General features: G+C 41.3%; 1 protein-coding gene across 1 annotated transcript in view; it reads right to left on the bottom strand.

Moving 5' to 3' along the window:
* LOC103775893 (thrombospondin type-1 domain-containing protein 7B-like) overlaps window positions 1-23,123 on the bottom strand; it is a gene marked incomplete at its 5' end in the record, with an annotated part of 100,376 nt that extends 77,253 nt beyond the window's left edge. Inside the window, 2 exons of the mRNA XM_008943367.1 lie at window positions 5,505-5,683; window positions 23,027-23,123. Of these exons, the coding sequence (XP_008941615.1) occupies window positions 5,505-5,683; window positions 23,027-23,123 (276 nt within the window). The remainder of the gene's footprint in view (window positions 1-5,504; window positions 5,684-23,026) is intronic.
* Window positions 23,124-23,131: the final 8 nt, after the last annotated feature.

Genomic DNA, 23,131 nt, shown 5'->3' with positions numbered 1-23,131 from the left:
AGCAAATGAGTGTTGATAGACAGAGCCAGGGGAAAATACAGATCAGCCATGTCCTTGCATGCCACAAAAAGGGATCTTACAAAGCCCATGCCACTGATACAGCAGCACAGAGCTGGGCTCAGAAATAAACTCCTGGCAGCTGAAATCTGTGTGGGAAAGATTTTATGAGTGCCTTGAAAAGGTTCAGTGACTTTTCTGACAATTAGAAATCTATGTTGTAAAACAAGTGATTTAAAGAGGGGCTATTTCTAGCTAGTATATTTTTCATGATATTCTTGAAGACCATTTCCTGATACTGAAAGGTAAGGGTTACACATGCAACACACCATCCAGGGACTGGATGTGAGCTAATTCAGGAAGAGCAATAAAAGACCCTGTGTTCAAACCTGACTTCTAACGCAGGAGCCCAACAGTTTTCAAAATGCTTCAAACGCATGCACATATAGGTACACATGTATGTGTAAAATATTTATGCAAAGGAAGAGTACAACTGAATATTACACCAAAACAAAGGGTGAAAATAAAATATTTTATAGTCAGACACACTCAAATTTAAGAGAATAAGTACTATTTATTAATTCAGTCAGACAGGGAACAAAGATAAATGAAAGAGCTTGCAAATATTTTGCACCAGCAAGTAAGGACAGCAATGTAACTTGAAGGAAGGAACACAGGAGGAATACAGTAGTGTTAAATTATACTTATTCAAAAACTTACGGTATACAAAATCATTGCTCTGACAGCAGTTACCTACTTAAAAAAGAGTGAACCTTGTTTCATCACAGTGCCCTGTGATAAGCCATGCTGTATGCACTTCCTTAGGCAGAGATCCCCCGACACAGTCTAAGGACATTTTTGGATCATGCAAACTTAGCTTGCCAAAACTGAGCCAAAAAGTGCCCAGACAGCCAGCTACTGAACATGAGCAAGTCAAACTTTAGTCTGCACACTACTGTGCTGGCTTTCCTTGTGGATTTTTTTGTTTTTTAATTATTATTTTTGTTGAGGAATTAAAGTGTGAAAAGCCCTGGAAACATCTTAACAAAAGGCATTTCCTGAACAGGCTTTTTCTGACATTACAGATGAGAAAAGGGGGAATATCACACACACATCCCCTCTCCACCTCTATCCCAAGCCCAGCGATGCCTCACAGGAGACAGTGACTTCTACAGTAAACAGCAGTCTCCAAGTTCATCTGCTTTTGTACATTTTAATGGTGAGTTTCTAAAGACTGTAATTTTGTAACATTTTCACTTTTGAAAACAAATTTGACACATTTTTACCGATCAAAAAATATTGGTTTTTTTTCTGAAGTGCAAGTAGGACTAAACCAGTCATTTTCTGTGAAAAGGTTACTAGAAATTCATTCATCTTCACACCTGCTTCTGATCTGTAAATGCACCACTGCCCTCCTCTTCCCTTTCATTAAACTTCTGTATGCAATTTCAGGAAAAGGACTTGCAATTGTAATGTGCATAGTGTCTGTGTTTCTCATATTCTACAGCAAACACTGAAAAATGTCATTAAGAATAAAATACTCATTTTTAAAAAAGCAGTAGGTTTAAATTTCAAATACATTACATTTTTTTCCTGCTATGCCTGCCTTTAGAAATGCTCCCAATCCTGTAAAAATGTTTGCTTAAATATATACAGTATATATAAAGGGAATAAACTACTTGTTACGATCTTCGTCCTTTAGCAGGACTGGGTGAGAGAGGGGGGGAGGAAGGAGAAGGAGGGAAAGTCTTGACAAGAATATATATTAGAGCAATCAATAAAAAGATAATCCTTGGAATTCATGAGTCTTTAAAATAAGATGCATTTTCTTGTAGTAATCCTAAAAACCTATAAAAGAATATTCAAGCAATAAACTCCCCATAACTCATATTTAACCTTTCATCATGTATAACTACATATTAAATAGCTTAGCAACTGCATGCTGTGTAAGTGCATTCAAATAAGAGCAGGAATAGAAAAATGTAAATGCTACACCTCTTTTAAAATGCACTGCACAGCCAAGAACATCTGCCAGCTGACCCCATAATCCAATCGGCTGTTCAGAAGCAATCATATCCTCAGATAAGAGCTGCAAGGCTTCTACATGCAATACCCATTTTCTTTAAGAGATGGAGCAAAATGTAGTTAGCCGAATCTTGAACAATTTTCAAACACTCAGAGGTGCAACACGAAAGTAATTCAACATATTACATGGATCTGCATTAAAACAGTCATCTCTTCCCCCAAATTTTGTAATTCATCTTTTAAATTCAAAGGGAAACAACAAAGAGGAAGTTTAAAGCTGAAGTGGATATAACAAAGCTGAAGTGGATATAACAAATCAAGTGATTATATCAGAATACCGAGCGCATACAGCCCACACAAGCTGTTTGTCACCTCCATTAGAAAATAACAAAATCTGGAAGGGCTCAAACTAACACATTACCTATAATGAGTAGAAGGAATATATACAATTGGAATCAATTCTCCTAACTCTGAGTTTACGTCTCACACCTACTGCAAAAGGAATGATTGAGAGTTTCTATGGGTGGGGTGATGAAGACGTCCAAAGGAGTGGCTTCAATATACTGAAAAAAAGGCAAAAACTCTGTGGAATTAAGAGCATAAACTCCACGGAGTATCAGGCAGTAACAGAATGTGTCATTAATCTCTGAATAAAATTAAACTTCTGCTAAAACATTCCGTCCCAAACACACAAGCAACCTGCACCACACAGACTGAACTTATTCTAGGAGTATGGTCTTTTATGAAACAAGCTAGATGACTCAAATAATTACTTATATTCACCAAATACAGTGTCTTGATCATGCAAATTGCCCCTCTCTCCAAAGCAGTAGCTTGGCAAAAGCGTCTGTATTGGCAAAGCCCTGGACATGGCGGGAAATGGAAAGAGAGAATTACTGGAACAGTGTTTCAAATAATGCCCTCTATAGTTAAATTTAAGTCATATATGTGAAAGGCATTGAAAAAAAAAGATATAGATATAGAGGGGTCTGCCAAGAAGCGCAGAAAACACCCTTCACAAGAAGAGGGTGAAAAGATTGTTTGGCTTAATGAGAAAAAGATACAAACTGACAGAGGGCTTTAATTATGACACTGGAGAATGGAGGGTTCTCCAAAGTAATTGATTAAGCAATAACAAGACCCAAGCTCATAAGCAATAATTTAAAAAATATAACTAAAAACACTGGAGAAAATAATGAGGAAATAACAAGGGAAATCTACTGGAACCCAGAGGAGTTTGTTATTGGTTCTAAATTATCTAATGTCTTTATCAACTGAATAAAACACAATATAACACAGCAGCCAGTGAAAGATAGAACAAATCTCAGCACCAAGGTCATTTAGCTTTCCCATGTCTGGTATCAAACAAAGACAGTATTTTACTGCAGGTATTTAACCCAGATTCTATAAAAACAATTAGGATGTCACACATTTATATATAAAGAATCTATAGAGCTGTGCTCTAGGATTTAAATACCGCCCAGACCAGACAGAAGACAATCTGCCTTGCAGTGGATTAATGGTATGTGTCCAGCTTAGCTAAACAGCAGCTCCAACAGCTAATTTAGTTTACCATCTGGGTAGGCGACTTGTGCATGCTGCAATGTGCCTAAGGACCTCGGGTGTTTCTAAATCACTGCTGGAAGTCCAAGTCCTGTGGGTGGCAAGCAAAACTCCTTTCAAACTGTGCAAAGGACTGAGAAGCATTTGGGGAGGCAATGAATAGAATCCAACTTCTGAAATACATAGGATCTGGTACTATACTATGTATCTAAATTGGAAAAAGATAATCCATTTGTGAGCTAAACCAGCTAGAGATAGCTTGTTTCTATCCTAAACAAACAAACCACAAAAAAACCCCAAACCCACAAAAAAACCCCTCCAACAAATTAAACACACAGGTAAAGAAACAACCCCCCAAAAAAACCAACCAACCAACAAAACATGCCTGAAAACCCAAGAAGTCAGAAACCTAAAGAAACAGACTGTAATGCATTTCTAAGGTGTCACCACTAGAGCCCACAAAAGAAAGCCCTCTAATGAATTCAGTGGAGGTTAGCTAAAGATGTGTTCACCAGTAAAAGAGACAAAAAGCACCAACCACGTTTATGTTAATACCAGTCATGGCACTTTGAAAGCACCAAAAAAACATCCAAAGACATAATTTCCAAGTTTAAACAGTTTTGTTCCTCTAATATCTGCTGAAAGGCTTTTGAAATGAGCAAATCTAATGTGTGTGGGAATAGGCAACACTTTACAGCAGTAAGTTTACTTTTAATGGAAGTAGTCTGCTGTGTCTATGGGTAACAAACCCCAGTATCTTTTCATTACAAAGGAGCTTATTGTTACCATATGACTTAGTGTGGGATTTCATTTTGCCTCTTTGGTGATCTGTCTGATCTATTAGGGAAAGCACTGAGGTATGGACAACATACACTTTATTGCAGTTTTACATTTTCATAGTCTCTGCTGCTTCTGTTCAGCTACTGCCTATGAATTTCAAATAGTAATAAGGAAAAAAGAAAAAAAAATTATTTACCAAGTTTCTCAGAGGAAAAAAAAAAAACAAACTATGAGGAAAATGAGGTAAGTTCAGAGTTGGGTATTAGAAGTGGTGCGGTGTCCCAGAACACAACTACTGCAGCAATGGCTGCACAGAAAAACAACTGGATCCACCAGTTCTAGCACCTACAAGCCACTACACAAAGAAACCTTTGTATGGATACTATTAAAGCCCTTCCACACAACTTATCTGATATATATGTATGTTTGTAACATATATACGAAGACCCTCCAGCATGACTGTTTCTGCACTATTAATTAATTTTCATGGTTGAATTTGTAATAAAGGACATGCAAAACTAAATAGTACTTCATCAGTGTTCATTAGCATTGACAATTAATCAACAAATGTAGCAAATAGCTAGTAGTTTTGCAGAAGTGCCTACAGCATTAAGGAGCATTTAAATAGATGCTGATCTCTCTTTAAGAGTAGCAATTTAGAGATTATTTTCCTCTGATGGGATACTTCAATGTTGAATACACAGAGATTAATGTTCAAGGGAATTTGTGTTGTGTTGAAGGGAAACGTTGCTAAAAAATAGCAATGTACACTTAACAAATGTTTCTGCAGCAACCACAGTCTCAGAGAGAATTGAAGAGTTTTAAAATATCCATGACATATGAGCTCTCTGATGCCTCCACACTGTCCAGGTGGGATTATTCATCCAGGGCTTCCTGTGCTCTGGGAGATAAAAATTCCTTCAAATAAGAAATACAGTGTTTCAGGTGAAGTCCTGCTGTTACATGAGCATCTCCCCCTCAATCCTCAAGAAGTTCAAGGATTGCCTACCAAGTCTGACACAAGGTGTGGTCCCAGAGATAGCCCTTATTTTTGATTTCTTCACCAGCACAGCACCTTTCAATCACAGTTAGAAGCACAGTAAACACAGCGACATTGTTGGCTATTTTTCACTGCTCACCTGATTCTTGAGATCCAGCTTTGGGCAGGGACGACCTCCATTGTAAGGCTTCTCCTTCAGCCACTTGGATCGGACTTTCACCCCTGGTCCACAAGAAGAGCTGCAAGGAGACCAACTGGACCAATCGCTTAACTGGCAATCAAATGGGCAAGGGACCGTGCAAGATTCTTCAATGTAACCTAAACCAGAAATTTAAGAAAGGTTTTAATCACTGTAGCTAATGAACTATATCCCCTGATGTCTCACTGCAATCTATGTACGAACACAAAATGAGAACTTCTTAAAGAGAAGACATTTGGCAGACTAAAACACCTTCCCAATGTGAGATTCTGGTATTATTCGTAAAGAACAGCAGCGACTAAAACTGATTTCTACTTGGTTTAGTCCAATGAAAGCTGTGATAAAACTGATTGATGTAGAGGACACACACTGGTAAAACTATCTGTTCTGAAGCTGGTGGTTACCATCAGGTGGTAATGATCTTCCCTGTGAGACTGTGGCCATCATAAATTCTGGAGCACCAAGTGTACAGCCCAATTTTGTACTCCTTTAGTACTACGCTAGTCACCTCCAGAGCTGGCAGAGGCAGGGAGTCAAAGGCCCTCTTCCCAGCAGACAGAACCAGAGGACAGTGGAGGCACCAGGGCTGTGCTCTTGGCAGCTCCCACAAGATGTGTGAGGGACCTGCCTGCAGCCTGCCAGCTGGAGCAATGTTCTGGGATTCAGTCCTGGGAGAAGCGGATGAAAACTGCTTCTCACTTCTTTCTGCCACTTCTCTACACATCTTTCCATCTGTTTTCCCTATTCTGGGTTTCATCACTGGAATTTTAAAGCTTTGCTTTCACCTGAACCTGGCTTGACATAAAAGACCTCCCAAGATCATCTCTTAAAATCAGAATACCAGACATCTGCAGGACCAACCCTTGCTGAATTAAAACCCAACAGGGTTTCTCAGGGAAAAAACAAGGTTCCTCTATAGAGGCATAACCTCACAGCTTGTTTAGGAGCTGGCACATGCAAAAAGAGATTTTGCAGAGCCCAGGACTGGCTGTGGAGCTCCTGGTGTGCAGAAAGGCAGTGGAGGGTGGCCCAACCCTCAAGGTCTCCAGGGAATTACTGGCACCAGTCTCAGGTCAGCAGTGTGGAACAGCTCCTGCACCTTCCTGCCTACTGTGCTGCATTCCTTCTCCTCGAGTTCCTATTATCTGCTTGTCATGTCTCTATGTACTATTTTAATTTAAACAAAAAAGAGATTTCATGTTAGATCAGGAAAGTCAGTGGCTGCTAAGATCAGCCTTTATTACAGGCGGCTTCGACCCTCTGACAGCTCTGGAAATGATGGTAACGGAAATAACTGAATTTCATCCCTAACATATTTCTAATGTTCCTCTTTTTTTTATGCCCTTTCTGTTTGGTTTTCATCTCCCTGACACTCCCTCTATATTCTTTACCTACAGAATACCAAATTAGCTCTTTCAATTACACTTTTATGAAGGGTTTCCCCACTCTATCAAGGTGACAGTCACTGCAGCAGGGAGGAAAAAAATAAACACAAACCATAGAAAAACCCAACCTAGAAGCAGCTGCCTTCCAAATCCTCTGAACAACAGCCTCAAACAACTGGAAAACACTGAGGCTGAGGCACGGAGGTTACTCTGGTCCAGAGCTGGATTTACTGGCTCTGCATCCCCAAAGCTGCTGCTGACTCCAAACCAGGCCTGCATTACACCCTGAGCATTGACCCACAGCAGCAAGACACTGCCTCCCTCACGGGCTTCTTGCTGAAGTCAATATCAAGAAAAGTTTCAGACTTATTTAAGCATCCCCCATTGGAAAATATCCTCCTCCTAGAAGTACAAGAAATACTGATGTTGTTTTTGTAAACAGTGCCTTAAAAAACCTGCTAGAAACAACAGTAGTTCCTCCTTCAGTTCAACGACGTTCTATTTCTTCACTCTTTTCCTCTGTGATGGTTCTGTTGCCTCACCCTTTACAGTGGCCACCCTGAAGCCTGACAGCTACAATCATTTCCCCAGTAACTCACGCTGTAACTCTTCCCTAAAGCTTCAAACCTGTCCCCAAACAGTGTGCTCTGGTTTCCTTTCCTCCTTCTTATCTCTGTGTGCTGCACTGCCCTTTCATTTCCAGCTCCAAAGCCACGAGAATTTGGTTTCTTAATTATTTCCAACCCAATCCATTCCAGTGGCAGTTCCATGTTTGAGATATTTCAACTTTGCATGCTTTGTATTCTCATTTGGGTGAGAATGTACCCATGCACAAACATATACAAATATTGCCAAAACAGACTTGCATTTTTTCCCCAAATGAAACTCTCAAATATCCCACTAATATTCTATTCCACCTGCTTAGGTTGCCACTCAAAGCAATTCATAATACATTATGATAAGTAAAAGAAATTTTCTTATGATAGATTTATGAGAAGCATTTCTTAGGCAGTTCTCCAAAGAGTTCTGTTCCACTACCATATGAAACATCATTTTTCCTTGGGCTGTATGACAGCCTAGGTAATTAACTCTTAACAGAAACAAAGAAAGTGCCTTGTTTCAAAGTAGAATGAGACAGAGGGGTTATCAACTTATCAGTGAAGGCAAAGTGGGCTAAGCCTTTTGGCAGTTCAATACCTACCTATACAATAAAAAGAAATACAAGACAAAAAAAAAAAAAGAAATATAATAAAAAAATATAAGGAAGAGGAAGGAAAAGTGATAATAAACAAAACTAAAGAAACCTATCATATTCCATCCTCAGGAAGTGCTATGGGGATTCCTCGGTGAATCACAGAATTTCTGAAGATGTCCTGTTGCTAAGAGGCCAGCTCATTACTTTTGAGTTTCCTCACCCATATTTCTAAATTACATTAAGTATAAACAAATAATGGCCAGCTAATAGAGCACTACACTACCACACTGCCCAGAGGAAGCCATTCTCCATAATGAGCAATGCTGCAGAATCAAAATGAGAACATAACTTTCTTTCAGGCTCTTCTCACAGGCTGTCATTATTTCATCTGTCAATCACTTGAGGTCAATCCAATGCCAAGATACCCATGGATCAAAGATTCCATTCAACAGAAATTTTCCTAAAAAAACCTTTTATGTGATACATCCTCTCTGCTCAGATAGAGAATGCTTTTATGGCTATCTTTTTATGAGAAACCACTAAATAATGCTGTACCCAGCTCATCTGTTGCCTGTGAGAACAGGATATTTGTTTTCCTCTGTAGGAGCCAAGCAATGGCTTGCCACTGTCAGGGGCTGAAAAGACTTCAGTCTGGATACCATGATAATCCCAGTATTGGCATTCCTAAGAAACTTGTAGCACTGATATGATGCATAAAACAAAACAAAGCAATAACAAGGGAGATACACTATTAAAACAACCTATTAATGAAGAATTCTACATTTAGTTTATTATCTGGAGAAATATTTCCTACCATAAGAGAATACGAATAAAGGAAACAGCATAAACACATTTCTGAGTTGTTGTCACTTAGCTTGGGGAGACTAACTCAAGGTTGTGTTTATGCAGCTGGTTTTGCCACTGTCATACTTAAACTTCTCACTCATCCATCACTTTCCCTGTTTTTCTCTCCTCTGCCATTGAGTTTCTAAGACCTTCTATGGAAAAAGACATCCTCTTCTCCCCAGCTCTGCTTTCCATGCGTTCTTATACTATTTCTGTAACCTCTTTTTTTTAATTATTCCTCGAAATCTCAAATAGCATTAAAATAAAGCTCATTTAACTTATAAACAATAGATGAGAGTTTCTGTCCTACCTGAACCAACAGCAGGTTCCTGAACGCCACAGAGCTGGAGCTGCACACACGGATATTGCAGGAGGTACCAACACAAACACCAGCTCATGGGATATTTAAGTAGCCACTTTGAAACATACTATTGGGAATAGTCCTGAATTGGCAGGAAGAAAGGAGCAGGATGATCAAATAACCCTTTTCTATGTTTAAGTGCTATTGTTTTACTACTGAGACACTGCCAACGTAATGGGACGAGCAAATGCATTTACCTAGGCTGCACAGCTCATTTTATTATTATTTATTCATTAAGAACAATGTGCTTGTTGCTCTACAAGCCACAAATGGAGTCTCTTCTCTAAAGTGTCTGTAATACACAAAGCACCCACACATTACCCAGGATGTACTTTGCAGGCTCAAGCACAGATGTAGCAATCCCTACTTGTCTCATTTCTTCAGAGCAGCCCAAGAGACAAACCAACAGCAGGTGGATGAACAAAATGAGGATGATGGTCTGGTGGGTGTTGGAGGTTAAGGCTCAAACACATGTTGTAACAACTGTTATTGTCTCATTTTTGCTGTGCAGCCCAAAAGAGGCAAGGCAACAGGAGGGAGCTGGCTGATGGGTGGCAGGTTTTGGCAGTGCAGACACAGGAAGAAGCTGTGGATTGTCCTGCATCACCATGGTGGAGTTCTGCAGCAGCACCATTTCCTTCCCACCTACACAAGACACCACAGATACCACACCCAGGACAGCCAGCAAGGGGCTGCAGTGCCCTTCTGTGCCCCCCTCTGTATCTGCAAATGGGTCGTGGTGGGAGAAGCAGGCAACTAGCAGGCTTGCAAGCTAACGTAGGACACTGGCATCCGCTCAGCCAACTGTTGGATTTCCAAATGATAAATTTGCTGTGGGTGTAAGGTCTGCACACAGTGTTAAACAACAGTGCCAACAGGATTCCAAGAGGCTGACTTAAAAGTGATTCAAAAATAAACAACATTTCTCCAGCAGCTTTGGAAACAGATGCACTTCTAATTGAATTGGCTTTAAACTCATCTGCACTCTCTCTAACATATTTCATCATTTCAATTAACAAACTTCTGGTGGTTCTACCCTTGTTAGTAAACCTTGAGGTGCTTCATAAAACTCAAGGTCATTACTATGAGAGGGACAATTCTGTACATCACTGCAACTGTCAATGGTAATAACACCAGTAATTTCCCTTGGAGACTACCTGATAAAAATGATCACCCTTTAACAAACAAGGGAGCAGCAGAGTGGACAGTGAAATTATTCTAATTACACAGACCAAAGGTAGAGAAAAAAAAAAAAAAAAGAAAAATTCATTTTGCATTTAATATTTATATTCATTTGGTTACTGACTGTGAAGTATGTAGAGTAACACCAGTAAATCCACACAGTGCTAAAAAATCTAATAGCTAAAGACTTTATAAGGGAATGCTGGTAGATCATGGCACTCAGTGGGCCAAATTCTGTTCAGCTGAAGTTTTGGGGTCTCCTAAAAAGTAAACCCAAGTTTTAACTAAGCCTCAAGCATAGACTGCAGTTAAGAGACTTAACCCCACTAGCTAATCATAGCTCTATGGTTGGGGCTCTCCCATTGTGCCACGGACAAGGGAACCAAGGGTCATGGGCTATGTGCCATGACCAAAGGGTCCAGATGCCTGTCAGCTACAAGGGGAGCACCCCACTCTAGGCAACGCAGGTCCAAACATTTGAATCCTGGTTCAGGGGAGAACATTACTAACTGAAGGAAACCAAACAGAATAAAGCTGTGAGTCTTAAAGTTGCTAACAACTTCTGTTGCATCTGAAAAGGATGTAATGCCATGGAACAAATGTTTAAACTTTTTTATTTTTTTTTTAAAGTACCCAAGGATTTGTAAGATTTTATGCATTATTAGTCTGCTAGCTGGGAAATCTAAGAGATAATCTAATGAATACATTCAGTAAATGTACAATCAAAAAACCCAGCAAAAATAACTTTCACATCAAATATTTTGCAAAGCTCAAATAATGGATCCTTAGCTAATTTATTCCCACTTGCTCTTCTCAACAGAGAGGCACATGCTCTCGTTATCTCATAGCAGACTGATTCTAGATTCTAAATAGACCAGAGAGGACTTGTAAAAAGCTCTGGTAAGTTTAACTCAACATTATTGTTATTGAAATTCATCCAAAGTTTGGTTTTATTGCTCGATTTCACAGTCTCTATAAATCCTGATGAGGCAGTTGGGTTGATGCTGACATTGCATTATGATGCCTAATTTCTTTTGATTTTGTATTAGTCTTCTTCCTTAAAGAATTTGCAAGCTTATGTTTTGAGTTCCATACAAACTGTAATACTTGATATATTTAATCTTTTAATTAAACAATAAAATCTCCATTAGCACATTCCTTGTAACAAATTGCAGAAGCCGAGAACTCTGTGAGAGAAGAGAGACTCTGCTGCCTTCTGAGTGCAAATAAATAGTGCAAACAAATAGAACTTTGCCATGTACATGCATCTCGCAGGGAACTTTCAGTGCAGACAGGCAGAACTCCACTGCACAAATCTGGGCTCCAAAACCAGCTGTGGAAACAATTCCCCCTCCCCTCCTGGGGATGTTCCCTCACAGTGAAGGGCTGGGCCAGCTGCTTGGGAGCCCTAACATCTAAAAACGTCCTTACTTAAAAAAATCACCCACTGGGATCAAGAGCAGTTAGGGTACTAGCTCAGCTGTATTTTTCTATATGCTTTGCTCATCACCCTGCCACTGGGAAAATCATCTGCTTAGTCCAAACAAAACTGAGTAGGTTGGTTTTTTATTTTTTTCCCCTTATCAGTGTCCTCATCTTCTGTATTTCAGGGAAGAAACTCATCCTGCTGTACTCTATTATGAATTGGTTAGCATTCTTCAGGCTTCTCAATTGACAGTAAAACCAGATTTTTAAAACAAACCTGAGATTGTGTTTATTTTTTATTATGAGATATCTATAATAAAATAAAGCTTCTTTTAAAGGCTGAACAACACTTCCACGATACATCATGAGGACAAAATGAAATTTTCCACAGACTGTCAAATTCCCCTCTTTCTCCTACATCTGACTTCTCTCGGAGGCCCAATTCACAGTAGCTCCGAAAATAGTTGTACATTGCAGAGTGCTCTGAAGATCAATATAGACTTAGGCAATTTGGACCAGGCAGGAAGCATCTTCCAGAGCCAAGGGTCCATCACTGGGAGAAAGCTGCTGCCAAATGTCACCAAAAATATCTGCCCCCATCAGTAAATCATACACGGCCTGAAGGTCAATGGTTTCAGGCTCTGCTGGAACACACTTAGAAACTCAATTTCAGAGTTTGGGCCCCTCCACAGAGAGCCTCTTCCTGCCAGTTTCTAAAGATCCAACGTTAGGCACTGACAACACAATATGCCACCTCATTTCAGCTGCCAAGCTGTGACCCCGAGACACAGACAAGCCTCATTTAGACACCTTCCCTCAGACAACAATGCCACCGTTTCTGTTTTACAGGATGGGGATCGCTGATATATTTCCTTGTATCTTGATAATTAGCAAGCATTGTATGCTATAACACTGCTCTTATCTCAGACAAAGTAAACCACCAGATGACTCTGCAGAAGAAAAGAACATACAGCAATTATATCCATGTGCAATTAATATTATCAAGAAGGCTCATAACAACATGAAAAAGAAAAAAAAATTTCTTTAAATATATGTTCCTAGTATTTTGATCTACAAACCCAAGGGGTACAACCAAGTGTAAGTGCTTCTGTTTAAGAGCAGGTCACAGGCACTGAGAGGGCAGGGAGAACCTTCTCAGCCCACACTGACCTCTACAACCTCCCTCCCCACCATCGTGGGAGGCAACTGACACAGTGACCTCTCAGATCAATACAGTTAAATCAATACACTGCCTCAATTCCTTCTCATCTCATCGACACTAAATGAGAAACCTAACTTCACACTTTAATTATACTGGTGCTGTTTTAAAAATGCCACTAACCATTACCAGCATTAGGAAGATGTGTGAGCACTTTTCCAAACACCAGGTAGCTGCTGCAAGGCAGCCAGCCTGCTTGGAAAAGGAGCTCCACTCCTGCTGTCAGAAGTCACCTTGCTACAGAGGCAGGGATACAAAGGCATCTGACCTTAAATAAAGCTGTACTATAAAAATCTTCAGATGGAAACAGGGTTTTAAGAAAGTGAACAGTCCTGGTCTTCCACAGCTTAGGCATGGGGAGAGCAGCACAACTCATTTAGATGATGGAAAACCTTGAGGAGGAAATAGGACATTTTTGTGACGTTAGCAGGACCCAGCACCGAGTACTAATGTACTCAATTCCTGATAGACTTTTGTTTCAATTTTGCAGCGTGACTTTGAGCACTCTGGTTATGTAGTTCAATCTCCTCTGCTGGAGGACTTCAGTGAATTCAGGCAGGAGCAGAAAGCAATGCAATCTTGTTGAATAATATGATTTTTAATGGTCACTCCTCCATGTTACCAAACGTAAACGGGACCTCAGATTTCAGAGAGAATCTCTGTAGTGAGGAATATCAGTTTTGCAAACCAGTAATTTTACACCATCCTCATTTGCAAACTTTTGAGGACAAGGAGATTTCAAAGTATATCACAAACCCAGGAACAGACCAAGGAGGATAAATTCTCAGTTACTGATCAATACCACAATGATAATCCTCAGAGCAGTCTCAGCTGAAGTTTAATTTTATCCATATTTCCTAATTCAGGCTCATTGCCTCAAATCTTCTAAATTCAGCTGTTACTGTTACTGGGTTTGTCTCCTAAACTCCTTGGACCAATCAGACTACATCAGGTACATCTAAATCTCTTAAAAGAGATCCACTATGTGCCCATCTCCCCCTGCTCCACCCGCTATCTCCATATGCAGTGCTCCAGCAAACTCACTGCTGCTCAGGCACTCAGCTCATTTCATTTAAACACTGGTCTACAAGCAAAACCTCTTGCCCCATACAACCAAAAACACATGATGTTGCTTCTGAAGATCTTCAGAATATGTCAGATGTGCAACCCTTTAACTCTCACTGAAATCCACTAAAACACATACTATGTCCAGCTGCCACAGGGCTCCCCATCAGCAGTAAAGACATGAAACTCTTGAGTTTCCACTTAAAAATTATTTGTCATCTATTCATTTGCCTGGAAGTTCTGCTTGTCAGAGCTGTATGAAAGGCAATAAAACATTAATAAACATTGAGAAAAACCACATAAGACAGGAGAGGAATCCTGTGAACTACCACCAGTACATGACACTTCCCAGTACAGCTACACACGTCTCAAAGGGATCATGAAGCTCTCCATAAGCAGGGGAACTGTAGAGGTCTGAACACTAGGGGACATAAGTCATGGAAAGGCTTAGACTCAAAGGGTATTTCTTCATATTTCCAATATAATATATTAAATGGAGTGGCACATAGGGAAGGAAAAAAAGTGAATTCTAAATCTATCTTTGTATGGTAACGTTTTATTAGAGCCTTCCTTCATAACAGGCTGTATCTGTGACAAATGTGTTGGTGAGGCTGGAGAGATGGGCCACGTTTGGAAGAGATACTCTTACCATAACCTACTGCAGAAATCAGGGCAGTAGATCGCCCAGTGCATTAACTTGTATCAAAGCTCTCCTAAACCTCTGACAGACTATTTCTACACCGAGTTACTATTTCTGCACTAAAAACACTCCCAACTCCCATGGAAGAGCTTTAATCAACCTGTCAAAAACAGAGAAAAACTGACTGAGCCTAATAATAGCAACAAAAGGCACGGACATGAGCAAGGGTGGGCAGAGGTGGTGTGGCAAGCGGAGGCCGATGGTGATCATCAAAACACAAGAAAGTCTGTTTGAGGTTAGTAAAAAAGTCATTTCTTTGTGTAGTCTGGTAGTGATGCCTCTTCAAAAGGGTCACTTTATGGAATGCAGCAAAAAGCGTAAAAGAAATTTGGGCAAAAAGACATGTTATAAAGATTTATATTTAGAGCCAAGGAGTCCAGAGGATGCTGCTAAAACAGCTAATCCTCTAAATATTTCCTCATAAATGCATGCTTGCTTTCTCTAAGATAAAGATCTAGAAGAATGTGCAGTTCTATGTACTAATGCCTCCAGGGAAGTCTTACCTGGCTTTAAATAAGTTTCTGTGATAGCCAGTTTGACCCATTCAGAAATAAGCTTTTTGGATGGCTGTTTATACCTTTGATTCTGTTGCCAGAAAAACATAGAGAACAGCACTGTCTCAACAGTTGTCGTGTGATTCAATTTCATTTGATAAGTCTTTTAACATCCAGGAAGGAAGAACTGAGGCCAAAATTTCTTATGGAGAACAGATTTTAGAAAAAAAAAAGGAAAGGAAAAGATAGGGAATAAATCAAAGTTGAGTACTGTTATGAGAGCAATATGTAAAAATCCTGTAGTCAAACAAGAAGTGGAGGGCAGGTCCCTTACGGCTCTGCCTCTGTGCTTAGAGCTCCCCTGGCAGCCACAGCTGTAATTAAGAGTGTCACTGCACACCCCCAGAGAGCTGCACAAGTGTCAGAGAGAGGTCCAGAGGAGAACCCAGCCAAGACTGCAGGGCTAAATATAGCAGCTATTTAGCTTTGAGATAGCAGAACACCAGTCAAAGGTGACAGTAGCTTTGAAGAGTCCTGAAGTGGGGACACAAGGGTAGGACAGCCCCATCTGCAGCTGGCAACACCTTCCAGCCACCTGTGATCCAAACCCAGCCTTAATTCCCATATGCCAGGGGATGGGATGGGCAGAAAACAAGGTGAATTTTTAGCTGAGACTTTTTCCTCAAGCAGTCTTTGAAAAGCTTTGTCCTGCTAAGTAATACAGTAATTTTTCTGTAATAAAAAGGCCACAGAGATATATACTGCAGAGACACACAGAGGAAACCACAGAGAGAAACATGAGTATTGTAATATTTAATTAAACCCAAATGCCAAAAGAAGGGTAGGGTAGTCTGAACACGGGGTCTACGTGTTAACATTATCAGACAGAGCTAAGACCACCTACTGCTCTCCCATTTTATGGAGAAGGAGGCATCCTGAGGGTAACACGTGTGGATTGGAGCTGGGAAGAGGACAGTCCATGCAGGATTGCTCATCTTCCTCGTAAAAGAAAGGACATTGTCCAGAATCAGAAGATATTTGTAGGATGCTGTTTATGGAAGCACAAAAAACACTTAAAACTAAAACTAGCTGGATTCTGGAATTAATGGTTTGTGCTAAAGAATGAAATTTCAGTGTAAAATTCCACTTAGACTAAGAATGAAATTAAATACACAGGAATACTATCAAAGACATGTGTGAAGCTTCTGTTCAGAAAAGATTTTATTTCTGAAGATTTTAAAAACAAAATCAGGGATTTCTGCAACAATTTCACTCTTCAACATAAAATTTGCCAGATGTGGAAAAAACATATACAACTGTACTTACCACAACAGACATAGTTTCAAAAATGAACAGGCATTTATTCAATGTAGCTTTTCCAACTTTCTTTTCAAAAATAAACAGGCATTTATTCAATGTAGCTTTTCCCACTTTCTTTTCTAAAACTGTTACCTTGTAGGAAAGGTAAGTTTGCTACCAGTACAGGACGGACTTGGCTCATTTCTTTAACCTACTAAGCTGTGCTTATAGTTTTTTGAGCTACGCAAATATAATTCTGCAGAGCAATTATTAAAATTGTATTAAATAGCTAATTTTCTCCTAAAATGACAGTACAGGGATTCACACACTGCAGGGTTTCAGAGCAGGTCCTTGTGTTAAGTCACAGGTTATGAAATGTCTATCAAGCTGGTGGCCAGGATTTTCACGTAAGGAGGATGTAAACCCCAGAGGAACATCCCGGTAGAAATACAGCACCACTCTGGGCTGACCTTTCAGAAGATCAAACTTCCTGGTTTTCAGCTGTAGGAGTTGAAAATCTTGATGCATGACCTTTGCATACTGTCCTAAATCTCTCCACACTGGGGACACAGCTGATCAGGACAGAGGCAGCACTGTCACTGCTGGCACATGCTGCCCTGATGTGCCTCGGAGCAGGGGACATCCCTTCAGCAGCCACAAAAGCTGTGAGTCTTCACACCATCAAAATTTTTAACTCCTCCTGGTGCTTCTGTTTGCTAATCCCACCCACCTGGGACTGAAGCTGACATTTTCAAGGAGTGACCTTCCTGGCAGCATTCCCACTGGCAGCATTAGGTTGACCTGACTGGGAGGCACCGAGTGACACCCCTGCATCAGCAGGTGCTGGGGAAGCCTCTGGGCAACACCAGTCCTCCTTCATTTGTCCACCTGCAACTAAGCCACGTACCACAAAACACTGTACTGTTGAGAATTAGGAGGTATATGAGCAGCCCTGCTGTGCCCTTCATAAATTTAGAGATAATTAAAGCATTTTAAGGTGACTGTAGGTGGAATCTAACCACCCTGTGATTTAAAGCCAGATCCTATTTGTCTGTTGTGTCTTTCTTCCAGGCTCCTGCTGTTGCAAGCACAGCAGAATTTGAATAGAATAAGCACCCTTCAGAAATTCCTGATTTCCATAAATTGCCAGTTGGATCAAAAGCAGAATCTCCATACAAGAGCACAGAAATCTCCAGCCTTTGATTTGGAACAGATGAGGGACCCTATGTTCTTCCAAGATTAAAAAACAACCTGTTGGCACAGTACACAGAAACGAGGCAAAGAAACTACATGAAATAATTCAAAACAGAGGTGGAAACTCAAAAATAGTACAAGGAGATCAGATGACAGATTGAGAAGTGGATGAACTCCAATTAAGAGCACAATTTCATGCCCAAAGAGGATGCTCCAAACACCACTCAGAGAAAAGAGAACCTCTGGACTAGCGGTGAGCTGAATGCAATACAAGCCAGTCTTCCGGTGGGAAGATGAATTGAGGGAAATTATCAATTACATTTTTCTAATGCAGTTAGTTACCCTTATCCATAATTTCATAAGAGTATTTCCAAATTAAAGGAAGGAAAAGAATAATGAATCAAAACCACAAAAAAAAAAAAAAAAAAAAAAAAAAAATTAGCTCTGTTTAGGAACTGCAGGTCACTCATTCCTTGGGCTTACTGAATGGGCTATCACAGAAAATTACACCACTGAAATACAATAGCAGACTAATCACAAAAGACAGTCCAGAAAAAAAAGCTACAGTGTGTTTTTTTTTTTTCTGGACATCAGAGAAAAGGTTTGGTATAGAAAGGAATAAAATTCAGAAAAGCCTGGGATTTGTATTGTTAGGCTTGTCATACGTAACGCTCACGAGCTACGCCAAGATGAAGTCGCAGTGAGGAGAGGTCAGTTAGTCAAGGTGTGACCTGTGTACCCACCACGGCTGGCCTGAAGCACTGACACAAGCTGTGCCTGGCTGTGCTCGGGGCAGAGGTCCCTCCAACCCAGGTCTGGGGCCCTGGCACAACAAGCTGTAGATACCAGGCAAGCTCGGAGTGCATGTCCACTGAGGCACAACCAGAATGCTTTCGTCTGCACTGGTTTTGGACCTTGGGATATCCTGTATCTGGTGACTACACCAATGGGGAGAAAATCCATTTCCTTTTGAGAAGGTATGCTTAAAGGGCTCAGGGATTTGCAAATCCGTGGAGTCCAGACTGCTGATAAAACGCAGATGAACAGACTTTAATTGTTTTTTTGTTTGGCCTTTTTGTTTTCCCCCAGGTTGCAAAGGCAGAATTGCTCACAAAACTTTGTGTAAGATCAGGGCCTCAGACCCTGAACCCCTCTGAGCAGTGATTAATTTCTACATTAAACTCTATCTCAGAGTATATTCACTTGATAACTATGAAACATTCACATAATAAGTCACATCGACATGAGTGAACGAAACCCTGCTGCAGTGGCAAGTTCAACAGCCAGGTTTGTCAGGAGAAGTGAAAACCATTGCTGTGAGAAGGTAAGAGCCTTGGTTCTGTAGGAAAGCTATAAACTGACCTATTCTATTCTATACCATTTTTTATTGTCCTATATCTTGTATCCATGGCATTATCAAGTCTGTGACAAACTTAAATCTACTTCTAATGCAAAGTTTGCACCCTTACATCTGTCCTACATTTTGGAAATGGTTTTCAAAAGGACCCAGCAAAAAACTGAGGTCCAAGTCATAAGACTACTTCCTTCTGTCTTGGTTCAAGGGAAAGGAAAGAAAAGCAAAAGGAAAAAAGCAGAAAACAAAGTCGTCAGAAAGAAGACCTGAAAGAAATATGAGGAACATACTTGCCCTCACATCTCCTAAAGCAAGAACTATGTCTACATATCACAGTGACTGGCACTCAATATATAATGCAAAGGCTTAATTAGCCATAAATATGGTCAGCCAGCAGAAGTTAAAAGGTCACCTGATACTAATTGTGAACAAAACAAACTGAGCTGCTTAAAAACACCCTGTCATGAGTAATTTCTCAGGGCTTAGCGATTCTGCATGCTTGTGTAATTTGCTCTTCTCTATTATGGCTGAATAACATTCTGCTAATTATTAATTGGATAATGATTTGTTTCTATCACTAATTCAATAATATGCTCAGAAGTGCATTTTAAAGGCTCCCAGCTGTAAAGACCATAAATATCAGGTTTATTGTTGTGAGTTGACCTGGCTGGACACCAGGTGCCCACCAAAGCCACTCTACGACTCCCTTCCTCAGCTGGAAAGGGAATAGAAAATATAAGGAAAGGCTCATGGGTCAAGATAAGGACAGGGAGAGATCACTTGGCGATTACCATCCTGGGCAAAACACTCAACTTGGGGAAATAAAGTTATTACCCATAAAATCTGAGCAGGATAATGAGAAACGAAAACAAATCTTAAAACACCTTCCCCTACCTGTCCCCTTTTCCCAGGCTCAGCTTTACTCCCAAATTCTCTACCTCTTCCCTGCCAGTGGCACAGGGGATGGGGAGTGGGGGTTGTGGTCAGCTCATTATATGTTGTCACTGCTGTTCCTTCCTCCTCAGGGAGAGGACTCCTCACACTCTTTTTTTTTTTCAGCATGGGGTCCCTGCAATGGGATACAGTTCTTCTCAAACTTCTCCAGCATGAGTCCTTCCTACAGGCTGCTGTCCTCCACAAACTGCTCCAGCGTATGTCCCTTCCATGGGGTGTAGTCCTTCAGGAAGAGACTGCTCAAGGTGGGTCCCCCATGGGGTCACAAGTCCCACCAGCAAACCTGCTCCAGCATGGGCTCCTCACCCCATTGGGCCACAGGTCCTGCCAGGAGCCTACTCCAGCATGTGCCTCCCATGGCGTCACAGCCTCCTTTTGGCATCCAGCTGCTCTGACATGGGGTCCTGCAGGGGCTGCAGGTGGATATCTGTTTCACCACTAACATCCATGGCTGCAGGGGAATCTACTTTGGCACCTGGAACACCTCCTCCCCCTACTTCTTCACTGACCTTGGTGTCTGCAGAGTTGTTTCTCCCACACATTCTCATTCCTCTCTCTGGCTGAAGTTGTGCAGCTATTTGTTGTTTTGTTTTGCTTTTCCCCTTCTTAAATATGTTATCCCAGAAGCACGGGCACCATCACTGATGGATGGAACCATATCATTTGGATGTCTTGGAGCCAGCGGGTATTGGCTCTATTGTACATGGGGGAAGCTTCTAGCAGCTTCTCACAGCAGCCATGCCTGTAGCCCCCCTGCTACCAAAACCTGGCCACGCAAACTCAATACACTTATCTTCACTTAACTGCCATGGTTGGAAGGCAAGTCCCAAGTGATGGAGGTGGAGCCTATGGAACTTTCTGCCCTTACACTCTAAATTTAATGTCACCATAATATCCATGTCCTCTGGAGACTGAGGCACCACTGCCTTCCTGTTGCCTTGGAGGGAACAGAAAGAGTTCAATACTGAATAGCAATTAGGAGCTTACACATCCTGGATATTAAGCAGGGGTCTGGCTAGAGGTTAATAGTTCACCCTTAGGGGAACCCTTATGGAAAACACCTCACCCTTCTTTATAACCCATTTCCAAACCTAAAGGTCTTCAGAGCAGTCTGTAAACAGAGAACAGGGGGAAGGGCACATGATGGGGCTCTGCTCTCCAGTACTGACCACTCCCCTGGCCTCTGGCATGGCCCCTGTGCCAGGCCTGTGCTGCAATCATTTCTGCTCAGATTCAACAAGGAAGATGAGAAAGACAACAATAATCCCCTTGAGCTACCACTGCCTACTACCTCCCTGTGAGAAGTCAGGCCATTAAAAATGTCACATAAATATTGCTGACAGAAAACAGGCTTCAAGGTTATTCAGAAATGCCCCACGCACAGACAACCTCGTCTTTTTAATAGTGCTAAAACCCCTGAGTTTTTCAAAAGCGCAAGTCATGGCACAGGCAAACCCACCTTTCAAAACCCAACAGCTCCCTTTTTGCAGAAGGCAAGGTAATGTTGTGGGGGAAAGGTACAGCACTCCTCCTTCATGGGCCACAGAGGCATAATCAATTGGTACAACAGCACATTGTTGAAACACAAACCACAGAAAGCTGCTTTATGAACCCGTGCAGCCAGCTGGAACAGCCATCAACAGCTGCGAGAGGAATTCACTCCAGGCCTCAATCACTTCATTAGGGTGGTTTTTTTTTCCTTTTATTACATGCAGCTCAGGCTGCTGATCCTTATCCTGAAGACCCTCCACAGAGCAGCCCCACTTCTTTCTCTGCTCCCTTATATACTCAGGAATATTAACAGTTTCCACTGTATCACCTCACCTCCTCCTGAGAGATCCTTTCTCGCTCTCCCATCACAGAGCTCACCAGCAGTCTTCCAACCTACTACATCACACTGTGTGGTGTCCTAAGCTTTTTGCCTGTATGTCAGAGAGCTTTAGTGCTTTAGGGGCACAACGGGTACAGAATTTGCCCCTAAGATAAGGGTTTTTGTCTGCATATAGATTCATCATCACAATTGAGATGAACTACAAATCACGGAAACTGGCAGAAAATATCCAGATGGAATTAACATCTCCTGCTTGCTCTGCTTCTGTGCCCTCTTTCTGTTTGATATAGGCTACCTGATTATATGTGAACAGTAAGTGGACAGAACCACAGCTCAAAGCCCCAGCAAGCAATGACATTGGAATATACGCTGTGTATCACTTCAAGAGAGAGACGGGCATGAAAGTACAAGGAGGAGACCACTGGCTGCTGAAGTCACATGTGCTTGGCATGAGGTGACATCACAGGGGTTTTGTAACTAAGTATAGTTATCTCAAGAAAATTCCTGATTCCTTCATTGAAAACAATCATCCTAACCTTCAAATTTAGTAAAAAAGGATAAAAATTTCTAAACAAGTAGAAGCCAAAGCAGGAAATATCTTAAACCAGAATGCTAATAGAAATGCAGCTTCTCCTTCTCCTAAGCTTATACTTTTATGGGGTTTGAATACAAATACAAGAAATTCACACAGTATTACAACAACGTAGGCAACTTCAGTCCTCTTCTTCATCATTTCCATTGTAGGAATGCCAGCAGACCCTTACACTGAGGAAAACTGCAGCACTGAGAGCAATAAGAAGATATCAGATTGGTGTTCAGCACTCCCGGCCACCTTGTGAAAGCCGTTCAACCCACTGCACACCCCTACGACACGCTCCGCAAGGAACCGCCGGGCGGAGAGCCATGCTCAGCAGCAGGGCTATTAACACGTGTTGTGAGCTTCCTCAGCTCTTCTTACCCGAGCTGCTGCAGCGGGCTGGTTCCACAAGTCTGCCAGTCTGGTCGTAGCAGGCGAGAGCCCGGAGCCGCACGCCCTCGCCGCACTCCCTGGCGTGGCCGGGGG

The sequence above is a fragment of the Merops nubicus genome, unplaced genomic scaffold (assembly GCF_000691845.1).
Source record: "Merops nubicus isolate BGI_N331 unplaced genomic scaffold, ASM69184v1 scaffold6377, whole genome shotgun sequence".
NCBI classification, from domain to species: Eukaryota; Metazoa; Chordata; class Aves; order Coraciiformes; family Meropidae; genus Merops; species Merops nubicus.
This window is presented reverse-complemented; position numbering and strand designations above follow the sequence as displayed.